General features: G+C 47.7%; 2 protein-coding genes across 13 annotated transcripts in view; both read left to right on the top strand.

The window, feature by feature from the left end:
* The window catches only part of Iqsec2 (IQ motif and Sec7 domain ArfGEF 2), an 87,528-nt gene extending 68,415 nt beyond the window's left edge, over positions 1–19,113 (top strand). For 2 of the 6 annotated variants that reach the window (XM_074063761.1, XM_074063762.1), the window contains 9 exons: positions 440–562; positions 1,910–2,076; positions 4,756–4,895; positions 5,631–5,756; positions 8,709–8,808; positions 9,502–9,663; positions 11,401–11,574; positions 11,998–12,047; positions 12,643–19,113. In XM_074063761.1, the coding sequence (XP_073919862.1) occupies positions 440–562; positions 1,910–2,076; positions 4,756–4,895; positions 5,631–5,756; positions 8,709–8,808; positions 9,502–9,663; positions 11,401–11,574; positions 11,998–12,047; positions 12,643–13,608 (2,008 nt within the window). In that variant the 3' untranslated portion in view covers positions 13,609–19,113. The remainder of the gene's footprint in view (positions 1–439; positions 563–1,909; positions 2,077–4,755; positions 4,896–5,630; positions 5,757–8,708; positions 8,809–9,501; positions 9,664–11,400; positions 11,575–11,997; positions 12,048–12,642) is intronic. The other 4 variants (XR_012444557.1, XR_012444558.1, XM_074063763.1 and 1 more) reach the window with 4 other exon arrangements.
* A 4,558-nt stretch (positions 19,114–23,671) lies between these two features.
* LOC109689923 (lysine-specific demethylase 5C) overlaps positions 23,672–24,431 on the top strand; it is a 36,098-nt gene continuing 35,338 nt past the window's right edge. For 3 of the 7 annotated variants that reach the window (XM_074063270.1, XM_074063266.1, XM_074063271.1), the window contains exon 1: positions 23,673–24,375. In XM_074063270.1, the coding sequence (XP_073919371.1) occupies positions 24,226–24,375 (150 nt within the window). In that variant the 5' untranslated portion in view covers positions 23,673–24,225. Of the gene's footprint in view, positions 24,376–24,431 lie in introns of all 7 variants that reach the window. The other 4 variants (XM_074063267.1, XM_074063265.1, XM_074063268.1 and 1 more) reach the window with 3 other exon arrangements.

The raw sequence follows: 24,431 nt of genomic DNA, 5'->3' as shown, positions 1-24,431 counted from the left end.
TTACTGGAAAAGGAGGGCAGGAGGGAAGAGGGGACAGCCTGTCCTTTTTGCTCAGATAAATTTTTTCAAACAGGATGAATAGATCTTCCTGCTTCCATACCCTTCTGTCCCAAAGGGGTCTGATACCTCTTGACCCTGTTCCTAAAGTCTTCTGGCTGGCCCTGGGCAGAGCCTGCTTATCCTATGGCCTGCTTTGGGCTCCAGTTTTCCCATCTCTGAAATGAGTACTCTGGTAAAAAGGACCCTTGAGGACCATGTTTCTCACCTTGATTTTGGGAAATAGATTCAAATATTCTATCCTCATTTATACTTGTTAGGACCACAGGTCCTGGTTTTGAAAGTCTTATCAGTAGGGGTGTCAGGCCATTTGAGCAGGTCAGGGTGGGTCAGAGGTTTCTGCCAGTGAATCGAGTGCCACAACCCCTTCTTTGCTCTTCAGCTGTGTGGTGGATGAGATGGACTTCTCCTCCATGGATTTGGATGATGCACTCCGGAAGTTCCAATCCCATATCCGGGTACAGGGTGAGGCCCAGAAAGTGGAGCGACTCATTGAAGCTTTCAGGTATGCCTGCTTTCTATGCCTGCAGCTGTCCTTCTCTACTTTGGGGGCCCATGTAGTATATTTCTCTGGGCCTCATACTTTCTTACCATAATGTAGAAATGATAAATCCTATCTTGCAAGGCAGTTATGAGGATCAGAGGTAGTGAATATTAAGTATCTGGGATATGGGCATTAAACAAATAATAACAACATCAGCAATAAAAGCTAACAGCCATGGATCTGGGGATGTAGCTCAGTGGTAGAGCACTTGCCTAGTATTCATGAGGCCCTGGATCCCATCCTCAGTACTGAAAATAAATACCTAACATTCGTGGAGCATTCACTAAAATATCAGCTGCTGACCTGGACAACTTACATGATTATGTAACTGAATACTCAAAACTGCCCTATGAGGTATGTGCCTCTATTATTATTCCCATTTTGCAGATGAAAAATTTGAAGTTCAAAGACATTAGGTAACTTGTTTCCAGGGCCATAAGTGGAAACAGGATTTGAGCTCAAGTGTGTCTAACTCTATGGTCCATCTATGCCCTTAATCATTACAATTTACTTTAAACACTTTGAGGATCAGATAGACCTAGGTCTAAATCCTGCTTACCTCTGTGGAATATTTAGAGGAAAAACAGAGGAATTGTTGAGAACTTGTTTCTCATGATAGGAGGATTTACTTTGCAGTTAGACAGATCTGGATTTTTAGCCTGGCTTCACCATTCACCAACTTTGTTACCAAGTTACCCCACCAGTTTGAGCCTAGGTCATTTAATCTGCAAAATAGAACTGCTAGGAGATACCTTGAAAACTGGAGATGTGGTTCAGCGGTAGAGTATGTACCTAGCATGTTTGAGGCCCTGGGATTAGTCCCCAGCACAACAAAAAAGAAGGAAAAAATAGCTATCTTGCAGCATTGTTTTTGGATTACATAAAATAATGTTAATCCCCTGGGCACCAGGGACTCACGCCTGTAATCCTAGCTACTTGGGAGGCAGAGATCAGGAGGATCATGGTTTGAGGCCAGGCCATACAAATAGTTCATGAGACCCTATCTAAAATATACCCAACACAAAAAGGGACTGGTGGAGTGACCCAAGAGATGGAGCACCTGCCTAGCAAATATGAAGCCCTGAGCTCAAACCCCCAGTACCACCAAAAAAAAAGTAAAGCAAGATAAATAAATGTTCTAGGAAAGCTCCAAAAAGGTAGCATTTGTGATTTTTACCTGCTAGTCTTAGGGAAACTGAAGATGACAGACCCAGAGAACTAAGGGTTGGTGGTGCCACACTGGGTGAATGGTGGGTAGATGGAGATTGCTGGTACTTGAATCTGGACTTGACCTCTCCTGCCCTGCAGCCAGCGATACTGTGTCTGTAACCCAGCCCTCGTGCGCCAGTTCCGGAACCCAGACACAATCTTCATCCTTGCTTTTGCCATCATCCTTCTCAATACCGACATGTACAGTCCCAGCGTCAAGGCTGAACGCAAGATGAAACTAGATGACTTCATCAAGAACCTGAGAGGTGACCAGAATTTCCCATCAGCTTTTTCTGCCCCTCACCTGGGAACAACAGTGGGCAAGGTGGGATGGGGGAAGAATGAAACAGATCCCAGGTGTTCTTGGAAATTAACCTGTGGTGTTGTCATTTTTTTCCCAAGGCTAAATGTACCCTGGGCATTCACTTACTAATTCACTCAAACAGTTATTTGTTGGGCTGGGGGTGTCACTCAGTGGCAAGAACACTTGGCCTAGTATGTGCAAAGCCCTGGGTTTGATCCCTAGCACTGCAAAAAGAATAATAAAAGTCATTGCCCATGCATCCATCCACACACTGAATATTCACTGAACATCTACTATTAGCAGTCTTCTAAGTCCTGGGATTATAACAGTGAGCATGAGAGATAAAAGTCCTGGTTTTTATAGTACTTCACTCAGCCATGTCCTCCTCCATTCCTCACTCTCTCTTTCCTTTTCTTCCTTATTTGTAAAGACTCATTTAATTATTTTAGGTACCCTTTCTTCCATTCATGTATTCATTTATTCTGTCAGCTAACCAACCACCACTAAGACAGTTGATACTTATTGGGTGCTTAATGTATGCCAGGCTTTATGATGGGTGTCAAGGACAATGGAGGGGAGTTTGCCATAGTCCCTGCTCTAAAAGAGCTCCCAGATTGTGGGAGAGACTGACTTGTAGTGCCCAGATAACCTACAAAATAGAAAATGAACAGGATGTCAGAGAGGCCAGAGTGTAGTCAGAGTTTAAAGGAGGGGGAACCTACCTTCCTCTGGCTTCCTGGAGGACTTTTATTTTAAGGTGAGCCCTGAAGGCGTGGGTAAGGTGAAAGATTAGAGACATAGGAAGGTTCCCCTTGCAGGAAGAAAAACAACAAGCTGAGAACAATTGAGATGGGGTAGATGATTGGTTGGAAAGGTCAGCTGGAACCACTGTCTGAGGGCCACAAATGCCAGAGGAAAGTTGTCACTTTGATCTCTTTTTTTTTTTTTTGGCTTATTGAAGAGGCTTACAAGCTCTGCCTCTCACCAAAGAGCAGCCTTACTATAAATGGCAGGTATGTTAAAATTATTTCAACAGAAATGAAAGAGGGAAATAGAGATGAGGGGGAAAAAAACCCAAACAAGACAAAGTTGCTAACCATCAGGATTTACAGCTGGAGACTTTAAGCTCTCTGGCAACTAAGGTAAAAAAGGCAATATGGAGAAAAATGTTCCTTTAATATCTGTCCAAGGAGGAGGCATTTCCAAAGGAGAAATCATTTTCCCTAGCAGAAGATTTAGAGAGAAGAGTGAGTGGGTTTCACTCAGCAGACAGGTAGGAGTGGAGAAGGATGGTAGACTTGGGAGGAGGGAGTTAGATCAGAGGCCATCTGGATCTGTCTCCTAGAATCCTACCATCATTCATTCATTTCCCCTCTCTCTTCTCCTTTCTCTCTCTCTCCCTCTCCCTCTCCCTTCCTCCTTCCCTCCTTCCCTCTCCATGTATGTATACACACAATTTACTTGCTATAAGAAGTTTGTCATGCTGCTGGAAAAAAAAATATATATATATATATATTTGCAGTACTGGAGCTTGAACTCAGGGCCTTCACCTTGAGCCACTTCACCAGCCCTATTTTTGTGAAGGGTTTTTTCAAGATAAGGTCTTGCTAACTATTTGCCTGGGCTGGCTTCAAACCGCAATCTTCCTGATCTCTGCCTCCTGAGTAGCTAGGATTACAGGTGTGAGCCACTGATGCCTGGCTTGGAATATTTTTATAAACATCAAATTTTAGTAGCTGTGTATTATTTTATTAAATAGATACACTCTCCTTAATCATTTCTCAACTATTAGAATTTAGGGGCAGGAGGTGTGGCCAAGTGGTGGAACACTTGCCTAGCAAGTGCGAGAACCTGAGTTCAAACTCCAGTACCACCTCCCTGCCTAAGAAAGAACGTAGGTTGTGTCAGAATTTTCCCATAAATAGCACTTAGCCAAGTGCTGGTGTCTCATGTCTGTAATCCTAGCTACTTAGGAGGAAGAGTTCAGGAGGATTGCAGTTTGAAGCCAGTCTGGGAAAATAGTTCATGAAACCCTATCTTGAAAAAACCCAACACAAAAAAGGGCTGGCAGAGTGTCTCATGTGGTAAGAGCTCCTGCCTAGCAAGCATGAGGCCCTGAGTTCAAACCCCAGTGCCGCCAAAAAAAAGAAAAAAGACCCAAACCATAAATAGCACTTAGTGAACATTCTTGGACATAAATTTTGCACAGATTTTTGAGTAATTCCTCAGGGCAGATTCCTAGAAGAAGACTCACTGGGACTGAATGTTTATGCTCTTTCCAAATTACCTTCCAAAATAGTTAGGTTACTATACATGCCCACTCTCCCACACTCTAACACTGGATATTATTTAAAATTATTTTTGCTAATTAGGAAGGTAAAAAATAGTACCTGATTGTCTAAATCACAGTGTGTTCTGAGTTGTTTAGACAAAATCCCCACCCTAGGGAAGAAAGCTGCTAACTGTTTTGTTGAAGGGCACCTCCTTGCCCCAAACCTGGCTGAGGGACTGAGGGTACCCACTGTCCCTTGGTCCTGACTATTATCATTGTCCATGCCTGGGTATAGGGTGTTGAGGAGAACCCTTACCACCTACTCCCCATGTTTATGTGATATATTTCTTTGTTACTCCCCCAACATAGGGGTTGACAATGGTGAAGACATCCCCCGAGACCTCCTGGTGGGCATCTACCAGCGTATCCAGGGTCGTGAACTGCGGACCAATGATGACCATGTGTCCCAGGTGCAGGCCGTGGAGCGCATGATTGTTGGCAAGAAACCAGTAAGTGCCTTGGGAGGCTGCAGAGGGGCCCCCACTGAGTGGTAAGTCACTGCACTCTGAACCCCAGGTTCTGAATCCCTTACTTGTAAAATCATGATAATGTATTCCTCAGGGGGTTGTGTGCAGATTATGGGGGATATATCAAGTCCCATAGAAGGTGTTGTATAACTATTAGCACCCTTCCTACCTCCCATTTAGCATGACCAGCCCAAGTGAGAAGCCAAGCTAATATTAGCTAAGAAGCAAGGCAAGAATACACTTTGGTCAGCAAACCTTTATGGATGCCTTTCTACTGACACCAGCATTTCACTGGGCCCCAAACACAGACATATGAATAAGACATGATCTCTGGCCTTAGCGATACTTGAGAACAATGGGGTTGCCAAAAACAACCTGCCTCATGGTTTAGTTTAGGGGAACAGAAAGGAGGGAGGAGCCATTTTGAACCTGGGGAAATCAGGGAAAGCTTCTTAGAAGAGATAACTTTGGAATTGGGATTTGAAGAGGGGTGGAATGAAGCTATGCAGAGCTGGCAGGAAAGGCGTTACAGACAGAGGGCACTAGAGATACAAAAGCAAGGTGGCAGAAAAGCTTAAGCTTTGTGCTGATACTCTTTGTGACATATATGCATCAGAGGCACACCCCCACCCCCCGCCATGGTTGAATGTTAAGGTACCAGAGGCCTGAAGCTGATGGGCTGGCCTTGCTGACCTCTATTTCTCCATGCCTCTCCAGGTCCTGTCTCTCCCTCATCGTCGACTGGTTTGCTGCTGCCAGCTCTATGAGGTGCCAGATCCAAATCGCCCCCAGAGGCTAGGGCTGCATCAGCGGGAGGTCTTCCTCTTCAATGATCTCCTTGTGGTATGGGCATTACATGGGAAGAGATGGGAGGGAGAGGGTCAGCTGTTTCTAGGCATCGTGTGAACTACATTGACATTTGTGTGTGGACTATGGTGGGTGAGATGCTCTGCCATGTCATCTGCATGGTCTCCAAGAAGGCATAGGCCTTCTCTGTTCTTCCTTTTTCTCACAGGTCCATTTAGAAGTAGTGATAGCCACACAGGGGCAAAAAAACCATGAAGACCAGGTTGATGACAGACTTGTAGTCTAGTAAGTGGTAGGAAATGTCCCTATCCACTTCAGTAGTCCAGAGGGTTGGCTGTAAAGAGGTGAACCTGTAACCCTGGGTTCAGTCTGCAACCTTTGAGTGGCGCTGATGCTGGAAGGGATTCTTTTTTTAGGTTTTTCAGTAGTTTTAGCTGTTTCTTTATTTGTCGGTTCAAATTGTTTTACTGCTAAGATACATGTCTCACCCTGGATGGGATTCTTAAAACCAAACTTATCATCAGTACAAAGATGTTCGTCTTTTAGGGACAGGACTTGTAGGCTTCTACAAGGGTTTCCTGGGTAAGAACCAGCTTCCTAAATGGCTTATGTGACTGCAGAGACAGAAAACTGCCCTCCTTAATGATAGCCAGTTGCCTTGCCAGAAAGCTCTGACTACCAGAATCTGTCTTTCTATCGATTTCCTCCAGTGATCTTCACTCAGCCCTTGGGATCACAAAACAGTGTTCTCACTCTACCCTAAGACAATTCTCCAGGGATTTGAGGACAGTGATTTTTTTCCCTCCTTGGTCTTCTCTTCTTCAAATCAGGGTTTCTTGATCTCCACACTGCTGCTGACATTTAGAGACAGATGATCCTTTCTTGGGGAGGGGGGCATGTCTTGTACATTACAGGAATCCAGCAGCACCCTCATCTCTACCTACTAGATGCCAGTAGCAGCCCTTCAATCAAAAATGTGTTCTTCAAAAGAGAGAGAGAGAGAGAGAGAGAGAGAGAGAGAAACTGAATTCTCTAGGAAAAGAAAAGAAAAAAATGTCTTCCCCAGACCTTGTCATCTGAGGAGGGAAAAATTGCCCCCAGTAGAGAATTGCTGCTTTAGACAAAACATCTCCAATGCCCTCTCTGAGCCGTAGTTGCCTACTCTTTGAAATGGGGCTAGTCTGTATCTCCTAGGGTTGTCAGGAGGATGAAACGAGATCATATGTGGAATAGCCTTACCCTGATGTGTGCTGAGTCAATTTTAGACACCCCTCATGTACTGACACCTATGTGTGTACAGCTCTATGCTAGACACTGAGTACACTGAGATGAATCACAGTCATTCCCTGTTCTCAGGGAGCTCACAGTTCAAAAGACCATAAAAAGTATTTTGCATCACTGTGCACATCCTGAAATCAAAATACTTTTTTTCTTTCCTTTTTGTTTTTTCAAACTCCAGTAGTGGAGTTTGAACTCAGGGCCTCATGCCAGCTCTACCACATGAGCCACGCCTCCTGCCCTTTTTGCTTTAGTTTTTTTTTGGGGGGGAGAGGGTACTGGAATTTGAACTCAGAGCTCACGCTTACTAGGCAGGTGCTCTAGTAAGCCACTCCTCCAGTCCTTTTTTGTGTTGGGTATTTTCAAGATTGGGTCTCCCAAGCAATTTGCCCAGACTGGCCTTGAACCTTAATCCTCCTGATCTCTACCTCCCAAGTAGCTAGAATTGAAGGCTTGAGCCACCAGTGCCCAGCAGCTTTAGTTATTTATTTATTTTTTAATATTGTCTTGCTTTAGGGCTGGTGGAGTGGCTCACATGGTAGAGCACCTGCCTAGCAAGTGTAAGGTCCTGAGTTCAAACCCACAAAAAATGTTTAAAAAATATTCTCTTGATTTATACCTGGGCTGGCCTGGACCATGATCCTATTTCTGCTTCCCACATAGCTAAAATGACATGTATGTGCCACTACGCCCAGCTTCTTATTGGTTGAGATGGGGTCTCCTGAACTTTTTTGTCTGAGCTGTCCTCAAACCTTGATACTATTGATCTCCACCTCTTGAGTAGCTAGGATTGTAAGTGTGAGCCACTGCGTCTAGCTAAAACATTTGCTTTTAAATGCCACTTGTAGCTAGGTGCTGGTGGTTCACGCCTGTAATCCTACCTACTCAGGAGGCAGAGATCAGGAGGACTGCGGTTCAAAGCCAGCTCTGGGCAAATAGTTTGCAAGACCCTATCTCAAAAAAACCCAACCAAAAGAGGGCTGGTGGAGTGGCTCAAGGTGTAGGCCCTGAGTTCAAGCCCCAGTACTGCAAAAAACAAAACAACAAAAAAAGAGCCACTTGTAGGGGCTAGGGCTGTAGTTCAGTGATAGAGTACTTGGCTGGCATGGATGAGACCTTGGGTTTCACCAGCACTGCAAAAAAAAAAAAAAAAGCCACTTGCAGACTGCCTGAACCTATATTAGTGGAGAGTCCAGAAGAGCAAAGTGCTTGGTAAAGACTTTGGGTTGTTGAGAGGAAGATTTATTAATCCTGTACATAGTCTGGGCAGAGATTACCATTGTGTTCTGGCTCTGGATGGTGGGGGCTAGGTGGGTGAGAGAACCAGAAAACCAGACTCTTGCCCTCCAGGTCAGAAGGGGGCAATCATATACTCAGAGGACTACCATAAAAGCCTGTCAAGGGAAAGGTACTGAACCAACACTCTTGCAGCTCAGAAAAGGGAAATGAAAGTCTGTGTGAGCTGTTAGTTCCTGTAAAAATTGCAAATGTTCATTGTGTATCATCATGACCTCAGGAACTTGCATTTTCTCCTGTCTCTTCCATTTTTTTTCTCAAGCTTCGGTTCTTCCCAACTTGTGGGTATGTGTGTTTATGTGTATATGTCTGTGAGTAGGGGTAGAAAGGGAGGGGGGATACTAGAAATAGCTGCCATGTGGAAATTTCCTATCCCAAATCCTGCCTCTTGTCTTTTTCCCACCCCTGCCAAAGGTCACCAAAATTTTCCAGAAGAAGAAGATCTTGGTGACATACAGCTTCCGTCAGTCCTTTCCCCTGGTGGAAATGCACATGCAGCTCTTCCAGAATTCATGTGAGTTCTTTCTTGGACCCTAGCATCCCAGGAGTCTATGCTATGGACCCATGCTTATCCTTCATCCATACTAACCTCCGGTTTTTGGAGTCCTTTACAATTGGGCTAAGGTCTCCAAAGTATCTACTTGGTTTTGGGATGAAGGGAAGGCCAGGGTGATGTGTGACTCAGGTATGGCCCCTGGGGAGAAGATAACCACAGTATTTGTGTGTTCCCTGGTGAGCCGAAGAGATGGTGATCACACTATACTCTGAAGTACTGAGCCAGGAAGAACATGGTTGGATGGCATGCAGGACAGCAGAATCATCATGAGCACAGGCAGAGGGACAAAGGAAAGAGTTTCTAGAAAACAATGCACAATTCAATTTGCCTTTATGTCCTGGGTATGAGGAACTTATAAGGGCTATAGCCACCAGGAGTTTGGGGGCAAAGAGGAACTGCTGAAGATTCTTGAGCAGAGGAAAGGCCTTTCAGAGTTGGATACTAGAGAAATCATTTCCAAGTCAGGCACATGGTACCTGCCTATATTCCCAGCACTTGGAAGACTGAGGAAGGAGAATCACTTGAGGCCTGGGCAACATAGTGAGACCTATCTCAAAAAGAGAGACAGAGAAATCATTTCCTATGTGACCCACCTTGCTGCAGTCCTGATAGAGGTGCCCAACCTCTCCTCTCTACTTCCTTTGCCCACAGATTACCAGTTTGGGATCAAGTTACTGTCTGCAGTACCTGGTGGAGAGCGAAAAGTCCTCATCATCTTCAATGCCCCTAGCCTCCAGGACCGGCTACGCTTCACATCCGACCTACGTGAATCCATTGCTGAGGTGCAGGAGATGGAGAAATACCGTGTGGAGTGTGAGTAGCCCAGACACATCTCCTTCCTGCTCTCCTGATACAATGGCCTGCAGACACCAAGAATCCTGTCTCCTGAAAATATCAAGAGTTGAGGGTTAGGGCTGGTGGAGCAGCTCAAGTGGTAGAGTACCTGCCTAGTAAGCATGAAGCCTTGAGTTCCAACCCCAGTACTGTCCCCCACAAAAGAGTTGAAGGTTAGGTTGCCCAATTTGTCCTACCCTCATCCCTCTTCATCCTCTGCTTGAATACCTTCAGTGACAGGCTCATTATCTTCCAACCTCAGATTATTATTTCAAGCCCTAAGAGTCTATGCTGTGGCCCCCATGCCCATCTTCCAATTGTGAGCCAACTCTCCCTCCATTGAAAGGCATCAGGCTTTAGGAATCAAGGTATAGGAAGTAGGGCTGTAGTTTCAGATTTCAGGTATGCTCCTTATTATTGGGTAAACCGGGGTGAGTTGCCTAGCCCTGCAAACCTCAGTTTCTTCCTATATGAAATTGGGATAATGAAATATCTTCCAGAATTATGAAGATGAAATGAGACAAGATAACCAAAGTGTATATCCTCGGTGTTGAGTAAATATCTTTCCTTGTCCCATCCTCTCTTTTCCTCTTCCTACATATCAGTTCCTGAGCTAAATCCCAACAATGTATCCCCCAACCCTCAGGGACTACACCAAGTCATTTTGAACATAGACAATGGAAAATAGTGATTATGTCTTGATCACATACAGTGGAAAATAGTGATTATGTCTCATTCTTCCCTATGCCCTCCAAGTTTTCTCTTCTCCAGGCTAAGTAGTCACAATTAAGTAACATGGTGTTAAGGAGAAAGAGGCAGGCAGACAGGGAAAGACAGAAGCCTCAGACAGCTCCTTGGTGAGGCCTTCACAGTTCTAGGTCTTCATTATTCCTCAGCAAGGCAGAGTCAGAAGTTTCTATTGAGCAGATCCCTGGAGTCTCTGGGGAAGTGCAGGGCAGGGGATTGTCATATCAAGATAAGGGGGGGCAATAAGCAAGAGTTTCCAGGACCTCAGTGGAGGCATAGGGATGTAAGGAGGCAAGAGTATAAGAAGGACAGGAGAGCCCAGGCTCTGGGTAGACCTGCTTCCAGAATGTCTGCTTCACCATTCCCAGCTGTATGACCCTGGGCAAGCTCTATGACTCCTGGGATTCTCAGTTTCTTCCTCTGTACAATGTGGATGATGCGAATAATGTGGACTGAAAGGGATCAAGTATGCATAGCCCCCAGCACACTGCCCGGCACATAATAGAGGATTTGATTCCTGTCAGGAGCCCCTCTGCTCTGGAGAAGGTATCTGAGAATTGAGCGAACTCTGGAAACATTGCCTTTCGTCATAGGTTAAAAGGGCCTTCCCACCCTTACTGTGAATCATATGCCATGAAAGTCTGACTCGAAGGGTAGCTGTGTATGTGGAGACCTGACTACAAGAGGGCACAGGAAGGGAAGGATATGAAGGTAGAAAGGAGGGGAAAAGGAGGAAGGAAAGACCAAGCAGGAGGAGGTGATGTAGGACAGGGCCTGAACACTGAGGGAGTTTTGGAGATGGAGCTGCAGTTTAGGGGAAAACAAGTACTGGCACTCCAGGAGACAAGACATGAGGCCTGGGGGCCAGAGGGAGGAAGGAGGAAGGCCCATGGAAGGCTGAGATCAATCAGGTGAGCTCTTACTCCTGTTCCTAACCTTTGCTCCGTGTCTCCCCCCACTGCCACCCAGCGGAGCTGGAGAAGCAGAAAGGTATGATGCGGCCTAATGCCTCACAGTCTGGAGGAGCCAAGGACTCAGTGAATGGAACACTGGCCCGCAGTAGCCTGGAGGACACTTATGGAGCAGGCGATGGGCTCAAACGGGGTGCACTCAGCAGTTCACTGCGAGACCTCTCTGATGCAGGTAAGTCTTTTGGGCCCCTTCCCTGGCTGGGGAGATGTGGGACTAGGTGTCCTCTCTGCCTCCTGTCACTGGCCGCCAGCCTCCCCTCCACCTGCTGCGCATACACACACCCTGCCTTCACCCAGAGCCCTGGGCACTGCGCTGCAGGGGGCCTGGTAGCCAGGTCAGAACAGGTGGAGCCTATTTCCCCTTCTTTCCCTCTTCTGCCTCTCCTCTTCCACCTCTCCTCCTTCTCCATCTTCTCCTCCTCTCTCTCCTCCTTCTCCACCTCTCCTCCCCACCTCCCCCTCTTCAATGGGGGAAAGGGATAATGGGGTGTCTGTCCCCGGGAGGGGCCCAGGCCTGGTGCCCAGCTCTGGAGCCCAGCAGGGTGGGGAGAGGGGGTTGCTGCTCTGACGCTGGGCTCCTTGCTTGTGGGTGCAGGGAAGCGGGGGCGGCGTAACAGCGTGGGATCGCTGGACAGCACCATCGAAGTAAGTGCCAGCTTCCTGCCCCACTGATCCTCTGCATGAGCCCTGCCCTGGCCAAGGAGCCCCAGAGGAGGAGGGAACCTGTTGCTTCACCCTCTTCCCTGCTGGGAACCGTGCAGCTGCCTCTCCCAGCCAACCACTCTCTCCATCTGTTCTCAACTCTGTCTGTCCTCACTCTGCTGTCTCTCAGTCTGTCTTCCACTCTCCCATGTCCCTTCTCAACCCCAGGCCAACTCCGAGTAGGGATACCCTTGGACTTGGGCCATGAGAAGCTTTTACCTCCAAGTCCTGCTTTTTGACCCTGAGCAAGTCACTGCCTCTCTGACCTAACATTTTCCTAGCCTGCAAAGTGGGCATGAGGAAGAGGTCCTACTAATTCTTCCTCTGCCTGCTGAGCCTCAGCTGAGGTAGTGGATGTGGCAGCAGAGCTTTGCCAGTTGGGGAGCTCCACTTATGAGTATAGGACTACTGTTTGCTTTCCATTATTACTTGGGGATCCCTGTCTCCCCAGCTCCAGCCCTCAGAGACAGGGGTGGAGTTTAGGGTTGGGGGTTTAATATGTCTAGACTGGCCTGACTTCCCCCCTCCCCGCTTCCAGGGGTCTGTTATTAGCAGTCCACGCCCTCACCAGAGGATGCCACCTCCGCCCCCACCCCCGCCGCCAGAGGAGTACAAGAGCCAGAGGCCGGTCTCCAACTCCTCATCCTTCCTGGGCTCCCTATTTGGAAGCAAGCGGGGCAAGGGGCCCTTCCAGATGCCACCACCACCAACAGGCCAGGCCTCTGCCTCCTCTTCATCTGCTTCCTCCACCCACCACCACCACCACCACCACCACCATGGTCACAGCCACGGTGGCCTGGGGGTGCTACCTGATGGGCAGTCCAAGCTCCAGGCCCTGCATGCCCAGTATTGCCAAGGACCCGGCCCTGCCCCGCCACCCTACCTCCCACCCCAGCAACCCCCTCTGCCCCCTCCTCCTCAGCAGCCTCCACCCCTGCCTCAATTGAGCTCCATTCCACCACCACCCGCCTCAGCCCCACCTGTGGGGCCACATCGCCACTTCCATGCCCATGGCCCAGTCCCAGGGCCCCAGCACTATACCTTGGGCCGGCCAGGCAGGGCCCCACGACGGGGGGCTGGAGGTCACCCTCAGTTTGCTCCACATGGCCGCCACCCCCTGCACCAGCCCACATCCCCATTGCCCCTGTATAGCCCTGCCCCCCAGCACCCCCCTGCCCATAAGCAGGGCCCCAAGCACTTCATCTTCAGTCACCACCCACAGATGATGCCAGCAGCAGGCGCAGCTGGGGGCCCTGGGTCCCGGCCACCAGGGAGCTCCTACTCCCACCCCCACCACCCTCAGTCACCATTGTCACCGCACTCACCCATCCCACCCCACCCCTCCTACCCACCTCTACCCCCACCCTCACCCCACACCCCGCATTCACCCCTGCCACCCACCTCCCCCCATGGCCCGCTGCACGCCTCTGGGCCCCCTGGCACGGCTAACCCACCCAGTGCAAACCCCAAGGCCAAGCCAAGCCGGATCAGCACCGTGGTCTGATGAATGGAGTGAGCAAGCTGAGGAACAGAAAGGCCTGGGGAATCTACAGGAGAGGGACCTTTCCCCTCTCTTCTTCCTCAGTTTTTTCAAAATACATATACACATAATAATGTCCTCTCCCCTTTCTCACTGCCTTGGTAACCCTCCTCCAACCCTCAGTAGTTGCCTCGGGGTTTTCTTCCAGATTTGAGGACCCTTGCCATTTACAGCCTGGACTTAGGGCACTCTTAACACTGGGTAGTGGTGAGGGTCTTTCAAAGATCCTCATCCTCTTTTCCTGTCTTCCTCTTCACCCCTTGTCCTGGAGGTCTAGCTCGGTGGCCTCAGACCTCCAGGCCAATGTGAGCTCCCTTGCAGCTCTGGCTGGTGGAGAAGGGCAGATGTCCGGAGCTGTAGGGGTGAAGGCTTCCCCAGAGCTCCTCTGGCCGTGTGGGGCTAAGAGAAGAGAAGAGCTCTGTAGAGTTGTGGCCAAACCTCAGCTGGCTAGGCCCTCTCTGACCTCAGGGCCTGGCCACACACCTCCATGTGTCTTTCTGCCTGCTGGAGGACACAGACTGTCAATGCACTCGGTGGGTGGGACACTCCCCCCCCACCCCCGCTTGTGCTGGCCCCCACACGGGGCAGTGCTTCCTCTCTCAAGCCAGTCTATGCCCTCTCTCCAGTAGGCCCCAGTCCAGACCTCTTCGGCTTCAGGAACTTGCCTCGCCCTGCAACGTTCTTATCCTGATCAAAGTCCAGACAGGTTTTGGGGTGGGGGAGGCTCAGGTCTGGGATGAGAAGGGCACTGCCCTCCCTCACCCATATTGCATGCCCCCCCCATTCCCTTCCACCTTTTCCACCTACAACCGAAGACAATGCACTTTACAGATAACGCCCACACACGCCTTGCTGAGGCAGGGCACTCAGCATCAGCCCTGGGGAGAGGCTCCCAGGGGGCCACCTTGAGCCCAAGATGTCCTTCCTGAGGCAGAGATTGAAGCCATCAGAGCCAGGGCTGGGAGCCAGAATGCCCAAGTTCTTCTGTCCATCAAAATCTCTGCTGCCTCTCCAACCCTTTTGCAACCCTGTTTATTTATTATAAATATATTTTTTACAAGCCCTAGTTCCTCTTCTTGCCCTGCACATCCAGCTCCTTTCTCAGCTCCTGCCTTCCTCTCCCCTCTCCACTATGGGCTGCAGTATAGACAGATGGACCTTGGCTGTGAAAGGGCCAGGGACCCTGAGGCGCGGGGGGTTGGGGGTAGGGGGGTGTAGGACGGGGTGGTGGTGATGGTGGTGGGAGGGGCTGTATGGAGAGGAGCTGGGGTTCAGGCATTGTCTTTTTTCCTCCTTGTATATAAGAATGTATATTTGATGCCTCATAAAAGACCTTGTGCTCACCTCCCGCCTCTGCCTCCTACTTCTGCTCCCCCTTCCCCACTATGGAGCCCCTGGAGAGAGAGGCCTTAGCCTGGGGAGGTGAATACACTAATGGTAACTCAGGCAACTGGATGGGAGAGGTGCTTTGGTTGGGTGGGAGGTGGGGTGAGGGAGGTTTTCCTGTCTTATTTCATACATAGTCTGAGTGACACAGTAGCAAGAGTATGGCCTTTGGAGTTGATCCAGTGTACATCCTGGAGTTTTTACTTCCTTAGGCATGTGAACTTTGGGAAGTTGCTCTCTCTGAGTCTGTTTCATCAATTTGCCACGTGGGATGATCAGCTGGTACCACGTAGAGTTGTGGATTACATGAGGTCATGAATGTCAAGCAGCCAGGATGGAGTGGATGCTCAGCAAGTTAGTTCCCATGTCTTCCTTTCACATGCTGTGGCCTCTGTTCTCACCTTTACTGTGGCTGGCTTGGCTTTGCCTTGGAACCTCTGTCCCCTATCCTCTGTGCAGTGGCTGGCCACATTTCTGTCCTCGAGGGTAGGGAAGGTGACTTGGGCCAAGAAGGCACAAGGCTAGATATAAGAGCTCTGTGTATATACTTAGGATGTTAAATAACAAATAGCTGGGCTGCCTTTAGTTTACAGAGGAAGGTATAGAGCACACGGCGAGTCAGGATGGGGTTTCCTGACTTCTAGGCCAGGCCCCTTTCCAGTGCCCCAAGCTGCTTCCCAAGGAAATGGACCTGTTTCTGGCACCACTAAAAATGTCCTAGCTCTCAGCCTAGCTCAGGAGAGGTGGGGCACACCAAGGGCTCTTGGTTAGGCAGCAGGGTCCCCAGAAGTGGCATTCAATCAATGTTTTTGCTGCCTTCCTAGAATCTGGAATGGCCTCTAAGAGGGAATGGTTTAGATGGCTCCACTTTAGCAACTGGACTGTTGCTGGTTTTCTTCCTCATATACATACATACTTTATTTATTTATTTATTGCCATACTGGAAATTGAGCCCAGGACCTTGAGCATGCTAGGCAAGTAGTCTTACCAGTTAAGCCATGCACCCAGCCCTTTTGTTTATATTTTTTGATGGTCCGGAGGTTTGGACTCAGAGGCTTGTGTTTGCTAGGCAAATGCTCTACCACTTGAACCACACTCCCAGCCTTGCTTTATTTTATTTTTTAGATAGAGTTTCATGCTTTTGCCTGGTGCTGGCCTCAGACTGTGATCCTCCTACCTCTGCCTCCTGAATAGCTGGAATTATAGGCGTGCATTACCATCCCATCTTGATTTTAAAGATAGGGTCTTACTAACTTTGCCTGGCTGGCCCCCAACTTGCAATCCCCCTGCTTCTCCCTCCTGAGTTGTTGGGATTACAGGCATGTGCCACCATGCCTGGCACCCATATGACAACTAGCAAAAGCAGCAGCTGGAGCCATGTAAATTTGATGCCGTCTCACAGACCGGACCTGACTGTGGCTACTGAGCACTTGAAATGTGGCTTGTGTGACTAAGGAATTGAATTTTTAAATTTTTTAATTACCGATTAAATTTAAGTAGTCACATGTGGGTAGTGGCAGTCCTATTGGATAGTGGTGGACAAGATTCTCTGGAGCGAACAGTCTGGTAGGGATAATGTCAAGACAATAAGTATAGGCCTGGAAGAAAGCATGAAGGAAGCACTGGGTGTGTGGGGGCACAAAGAACCCAACTTGCAGGTGGAGGGAGTTAGGATTTGCAGGAACTGCCCCTTTAGCTGACTCTTGAAGGGTGAGTAGAAATTAGTCTGGTAAAGAAACATTTGTTAGAGGAGGCAGCACATGCAAAGACCTGGGAGGTCTGAGAGAATCTGTGTTAGTCAGACAGTGAGAAAGCAAGGGAAAAGTGGAGCTCTGGCTACGGGCACCAGCAGACCCTGAACTGTTGATGCAGACAGGCCTCTTCTGTGGCTCCTGTTGCTGTGTTACCAATAGGTTTTTCCTCACCCTGGCCTCAGCAGCCGCTCAAGTAAGGTAATACTCTGAGTTTGTATAGTTTTTGTTAGCCATGGCTCGCGCCTGTAATCCTAGCTACTTGGGAAGCAGAGATCAGGAGGAAAGCAGTTTGAAGCCAGCCCCTGGCAAATAGTTCTAGAGATCCTATCTCAAAAAAAAAAAATCACAAAAAAGGGCTGCTGAAGTGGTTCAAGTGGTAGGGCACCTGCCTAGTAAGCATGAGGCCTTAGTTCAAACCCCAGTGCTGCCCAAAAAAAAGAAAACGAAAACAAGAAAAACCCAAAAAACAAACATTCTAATTCCAAAAGGGAAGAATGGGGGCCCAGAAAGGAAGGATGGAACCAAAGCAAAGCTGAAACCCAGCAGGGCAAACATTAAATCCTGTAGCTTCAGAATGTCCAGCAGCTGGGGCACAAGGTGGGTGTCATGATGTGCGCTCCAAAGGGCTTGGGCAGCCTACTGCTTTCCTGCCTGCAACTCACATAGCCTCTCTCTTGGGCTGGCTCTGCTGCCTGTTGCTTTTCCTGGGCAGACTTTCCACATTCCCCAGTCTTTAACTTCCCAAGGTCTCTGTTGTATCTTTGGCTTCACCCTCACAGCTTCATGCCTTGCCCTTTCAGGGGCTGCCTGGTCATAGAGGCTTTGGCTGACCCTGTAAAATTCTTGCGTTCTGAGTGCCTGCAAAAGCAGTCAAAGGCTGCTGCCAGTTGCGAGAAGGCTACTGTTGGGGCCTCCTCGTCATGGCTGCTGCAATCCTCTAAGTGCCCTGATGGCTGAAGGTGGGGAAATACTTCCCGAGAAATATCAGCAGGGTGTCCTGGAGCATCTCTCAAAGCAAAGCAAAGCATAGTCTTTGATGTGAGTTAAGACCTTTAGACCCTCAATGCTGGGATGGGTGGGGTCCTGCCAATTCCTGAGATGCACTCAAGGCATCTTTCCTAAAGTACAATACAAAATACTGCTTTTTTTTGTTTTGTTTTGTGGTTTGAACTCAGGGCCTCACACTTTATAAAAAGGCTCTACCACTTGAGCCACTCTGCCAGCCCATTTTTTTTGTGATGGTTTTTTTCTAGGAAATTATTACTATTATTTTTTGGCAGTACTGGGGTTTGAACTCAGGGCCTCATGCTTGCTAGGCAGGCACTCTATCACTTGAACCACTCTGCAAGCCCCATGATGGGTTTTTTCTGAGATAGGGTCTTGGGAACTATTTGCCTGGGGCTGGCTTTGAACCAGATCCTCCTGATCTCTGCCTCCTAAACAGCTAGTATTACAGGCATAAGCCACCAGCACCAGGCCAGAGTACTTCTTTTTAATGGCCCTAATGTCTCTCTCTCTCCCCCCTCTCCCTCCCTCTCTCTCCTTTCCTCTTTCACCTTCCCTCTTCCCTTCCATTCTCCCCCTCTCTTTTTTTGATACAGGGTCTCCTAGGTAGCCCAAGCTGGCCTCGAATGCTCCATCCTCCCATTTTAGTAATCCCGAGTGCTGGGATTACAGGCATTACAGGCATGTACTACCACACCCAGCTCCATTAACCTTCTTTATTTTGATGTCCAAAATGCCCCGGATTTGGCTAGCAGGAACCTTCCAAGCTGGCTTCTGTGTCCTTGGGCGTGACTCCATCTTTCCTTGAGTACTTTCTTCTTTTTTGGCACCACAAAATGCTCAATCTTGTACTTTCCCTGCCCTAGCCCTGGGTCAGTCATTTTTTTTTTCCAAGGAGCCCTGATTCTGGCAGAGAATGGCATTTAGAAAACAAGATTTGGGGACCAAGTATTGCAGCTATATTTTAAGAGTTTGCTCTTGTATTTGGAAAAAGTTTGAGTATCCATCGATGATTTCCTAACTCCACAAATTCCTTCTATATTTGTTCTTTAGAATTCTACTTTAAGGAAAAGTTTTCCCTTTTCCCTCATTTTATCGATTTATACCAATGTGGAGTTGATTTTTATTTTAATCGATGAGTTATAAGCCTCTGCTGTCATAATTCATTTTGAATTGTCATTATTTTGATTATATGATTTTGTTATGTATCTGTATTAAGCACATATTATACATTTATATTTCTGTCTGTGACTCTGTTCCTCTGTCTCTATGCCTCTCTCTGCTTCTCTCTTATCTATTCTAATAAACCATCAATTCACACAGATACTTTGATGAGGTTCTTTTAATAGTCTAGGCTACAGCTGGGCATGGAGGTACATGAGTGTAATGTGCTACCCAGTTGAAAGACTGGGGCAGGAGGATCACTTGAGCATACAAGTTTGAGACCAGCCTGGCAACATAGCAAGACCCCGTCTCAAACAAACAAAAAGAACCCTGGCTAGAGATAGTAAATGGAGCACAAGAGGAATGGAAGATGGCAGGGGAGGAGGAGATGGATTCAAGAGCTTTTTAGGAGTTAAAACTGACAACTCATAGCTATTTCAGAACTGAAAGAGACCCTATTTTACAAATAAAAAATAAGGCATGGGAGTTTGGGGTATAGCTCAGTGGTAGAGCATGTGCAAAGCCATGGGTTTAAGGCCCTGGGTTCAGTCCCCAGCACCAAAAGGGGAGTGTCACAGAATCATTCTTACCCAACTCATCCACAAAACGAATGAGGTGAGTGTGGTCATGGTTCCAGCCAAGACTTTCAATTATTGCCCTGTAAGAACTCCATGCCAGCCCTGCACCAGTGGCTCACTAGCAACTCAGGTCACAGAGATCTGGAGGATCGCTGTTCAGGGCCAGTCCCGGGCAAATACTTCACAAGACTCTATCTGAAAAAAAAAAAAAAAACCCATTACAGAAAAGTGCTGGTGGCTGGTGGATTGGCTCAAATGATAAAGTGCCTGCCTAGCAAACATGAAGCCCTGAGTTCAAACCCCAGTACCACTAAAAAAACAACAAAAAAAGTGCTGGTGGAGTGACTCAGGCAGTAAGAGTGCTTGCCTAACAAGCATGAGGCTCTGAGTTCAAACCTCAGTGCTGCAAAAAACAAAACAACCCAAAAAAACAGCAACAATAACAAAAACAAAAACTTCATGTTGGACCCTTGAGGCCAGGCTGGTTCTCAGCCCAGGGTGAATTTCCCCATACTTCCCAATTTTGAAGCCTGCAATGCCCAGACTCTGGTTGGTCCCCAGTAAGCCCTGAAGCTTGGGAAAGGAACTTGTTTCTCAATACTTTCCTGTGTGGGGAACACCATCTGAGAGTTTCACAGGCAGAATCATGGAATACAGTTCTGGGCTTGAGTTCTGACTTCACCAATTCATGAGTTTTATTCTTATCTGTAAGACAGGGATTACAGTACCTACTTCATAGCACCTGGTCCTTGATGAATGGCAGTCATCATTATCTCTAATCTTCCTAGTAACTTGATGAGGAAGGGATTACTTAGCCTCATCTTAGAAAGGAGAAAATCAAGGCTTAGGGAGATGAGGAACTTGGCCAATCTCAGCGGGTGAATGTCTGCTCCAGGAAAGTATGTCTGTCTTGGTTTCCATTATATTTCCAGTGCTCACAAAAGTGCCTGATGCACAATACAAATTTAATAAATATTGTGAATGAATTCATTCTAACTGGCTTGAAAGACTGAAATGCCTGTTTTCCCTAGGGTATGTCTGGGCTAAGGACCTCAGAGAAGGCTCTAGGAAGCCTGGGCATAGCCAAGATCAAAACCTGGTCTCCTGACTCCTGATTCATGTTTTTTGCGCCTCACTAAGCTGCCTCCAGGTGGAAAGGCTGAACTTTCTTCAGTCTAGGATTGGCATATTTCCCAACCTTCTTCATTATTCTCACCTTTGTCCTGTTCAGTTCTATTCCTGATGAGGGTAAGTAACAGGAATAGTATTTGACCAGGAGTTGGCAACTTCCTGTGTAACATTAGGCAAGTTGTTGAATCTTTCTGGAACTTGGTTCCTCATCTACAGAACTGGTAAATTGGTCTGCATCTTTCCCAAGACTGTTGCAAAGATTAAAGGAAATCATTGGTATGAATAAGCTACATAGGCTATTGGATGCTTATCTACATAACCTAGTGATATTACTGTGATTAGCATCACCTTGCCTAGTTTTCTGTTTCCAGTCCAGACAGTTGTTCAGATAGGTCATTTACCTGTGTTTCTGGCAGGGAGGGGCTGAGGTTTCCCTTAACATCTAGAAAACTAGAAAGGAGATATCACTTGCTATCTGTATTGCTTGGGACCAGTTTCCACACAAGGAAAGTACAGATAAATATAAAAAGTAATATAAGGATTCTGATAATTAAAAAGCACAAAAATGGGGCCCTGTGTGGTGGTGCATGCCCATAATCCCAGCACCCTGGAGGCTGAGGCAGGAGAATCCAGAGTTCAAGGCCAACTGGGCTACATATTAAGAGACCCTGTGTCAAAAACAAAAACAACAAAAATTCCAATGAAAACACTAGCACAAAAGAGATATATTTTTTTTAAAGACAAGATCTCCCTACATAGCCCAGGCTGGCTTTGAATGCATGATCCTTGTGCTTCAGCCTCCAGAGTGCTGGGTTATTGGCATGTTCCATTACATCCTGGTGTAGCAAAGGAGTTTTTTGTTTTTGTTTTGTAGTGTTGGGGATTGAACCCAGGACCTTGCATATGCTAGGCAAGCACCCTACCACTTGAGCTAAGCTCCTAGCCTTTTTGTTTTCTTTTTGGATTGTTTTTTTTTTCCAGATAGGGTCTCAAGAACTACTTGCTTGGGCCTGGTTTCGAACTTTGATCTTCCTGATCTCTGCCACCTGAGTAGCTAGGATTACAGGTGTGAACCACAAGCACCCAGGGCCTTGTATGAGACAGAGTCTCACAACTGCCTTTACCAGGTCTGGCCTCGAGCTGGAGATCCTCCTGCCGCCTGAGTATCTGGGATTACCATTGTGCACCACCACACCCAGCTATAAAGGGAATTCTCCTTTTTTTGGTGGTACTGGGGTTTGAACTCAGGGCCTCACACTTGCTAGGCAGGTGCTTTACCACTTGAGCCACTCCACAAGTTCACAAAGGAAATTCTTAATGAGTTTTGACACACTGGTTGTTGACTCTCAAAAAAAAATAACAGCTATCAGATATTGAGGGCCTGCTATGTGCCAGGTACTGTACCACAATCCTTCAAGGGAGGTATTATCACTCCCATTTCAAATTGGGATTTGCCCAAGGTCACATAACTAGGAAGTGGCAGAGGTGGTGGAACAGGAAAGCAAGCCTGTGACTTCAGGGTGTATGAGCCTTTCTACCTGTGTGCCCTGCTCCCTCAGCTAGGATGTCCTAAGCTCAGTCCTGAAGTAGGCAGAATGTACCTAATTGGCACATAGTATGTGATTAGGAACAGTTAACTGGATGAAGGAATAACACTCCCTCCCCTAAACACATTCAAGTTTAATAAGTCTTAATATACATAGTATCAAATGTTTGCATAGTATTCATTATTTTCAGCCAATATATACTGTGCTCAAAAATTACACTGATTCATTTTTCTTTTGTTCACTCAACATTTACTGCATACCATGCTTGCTGCTAAGGACCTATAAGGCCACATAAGTCTCTGCCCTTAAAAAAAATCATAATCTGGTGGGAGAACACAAAATAAGCACTTCATCAGCATGTTCACAAATACTCAAATATGTGCACAGTGGGTGTTCAGACTATATTCAGTAGGCCCTTACCTGATGAATAATATGAATGATCCACTCAAATGCAGTAAAATGCCTAATATGGACAAAGTACTGTTTTTGTTTTTGTTTTGTTTTCCAGTGCTAGGAATGAGTCCAGGGCCTTCCTGCATGCTAGGCAAGCACTCTACCTCTGAGCTACATCTCCAGCCCCAAAGTACTGGCTTGAGACTCATTCAAATTAGTTGCAATGAACCTATTCAGGAACAGCTCAATAACATGCACACAACAGTAGATGTACACATAGTAGGCACTAAAATGCACATGACAGGCTACACACAATAAATACAATGTACACAGATGTTTGAGAAGCAGTACACTGTAGGCTCACAAATTGGCAAAGAAGTGTTTTACATAGTAGCCACTGGATAGACTACACCGTTGTTAAACATCCAGTGTATATATATACACACATATATACATATATATGTATGTGTGTGTTCAGTCTTCTTTTATAGCAGTGCGTAGTAGCACAGATCTTTACACAGATGTGTACAGTTAAAGTGCATACAGAACAGTTGAAAAAATTCATTGAAATGCTGACAATTATTCTTTGGGGGGTGAGAATGGAAACCCCATCCCAGAGGTTCTGTGGAATTCTGGATGAAATAAATATTTCCTCTACTTGGGGCCCAGCATTCCAAAAATCTGTATTCCCCGGCAAGTGAGCCATTTCCTGCCTTCCTTTATTCAAAGCCCCAGAGGTGTCAGGGTTTAGAGCTGGGAGCCTCTTAAGTGTTTTTCCCACCCCCCCCCCCTCGGGCTAGCAGAAAGGGCCTCTTGAAATAAGACACCAGAAGCCGCGTTCCGTGCTCCATGCTTCCATGCTGAAAAGATCAGGGAGAACAAGCAGAGAACATTGGGGCGGGGCTAGCGATCTGGTTAAGATCTGCTGAATGTGTGCGTATGTGTGCGTGTGTGCCACTTCGGGCCCACCACCCACGGACTCAGCTCCTCTTCCGGTCCGTCTGTAAGATGCGCATGCGCATCATTGGCCTTTAAACGTGCACCGCCGGTCCATCCGGGAAAACGATCCGGCAAACAAATTACAATCTTGCTCCTCCGCCGCCGAAATGAACTATTTTCTCTCAGTCAGGGAGCTACTTTTGAGTAACCGCTTCTAAATTGGAAGCTCATACAAGATATTTAGCTCAGTTCTCACGGGATGAATGTTTCCTCGGTCTTAGCCTGACTCAAGTTATACGAAGCTCGGAGGGACACCCCGCGGAGGGATCCCGTTTGTTGTGGTGAGGGGAGGGGGGGGAGACGCTGACAAACCAAGATGGCGGCGGCGGCGGTGAAGGCCGCGGCAGTTGGGACTTAACTGTAGTGGTGAAGGCTGCGGTAGTTGGGAAGTAGCCGCAGAGTTTGGAAGGAACAGAGAAGGACGAAGAGGCGGTAACAGTAGTGTCAGCCTGAGACTCTTAGAACACGGCAGCCACACGCCCCCTAAGGCCCTCGGCGGGCGGCGTCCGCCCCTCTTAGGGCCTAGTCTCCGAGAAGTGCCTCGGTTTCAAACAGCGGCGGCGCCATGAGTCCTTAAGGGTGGCCTGAGCCCTCCTGATCCCTGGCCCAGTCTTCGGGCCCACCATGGAGCCGGGGTCCGACGACTTCCTACCGCCGCCGGAGTGCCCGGTGTTCGAGCCTAGCTGGGCCGAGTTCCGAGACCCTCTTGGCTACATCGCGAAAATCAGGCCCATCGCCGAGAAGTCGGGCATTTGCAAGATCCGCCCACCAGCGGTAAGGCCCAGGGTCAGTGGTCGCCGGCGGTGAGGCCGGGAATGAACGACTAGACT

This window comes from Castor canadensis, chromosome X (assembly GCF_047511655.1).
Source record: "Castor canadensis chromosome X, mCasCan1.hap1v2, whole genome shotgun sequence".
NCBI classification, from domain to species: Eukaryota; Metazoa; Chordata; class Mammalia; order Rodentia; family Castoridae; genus Castor; species Castor canadensis.
The sequence above is the reverse complement of the archived record's forward strand: the minus strand, read 5'-3'. Positions and strand labels throughout refer to the sequence as shown.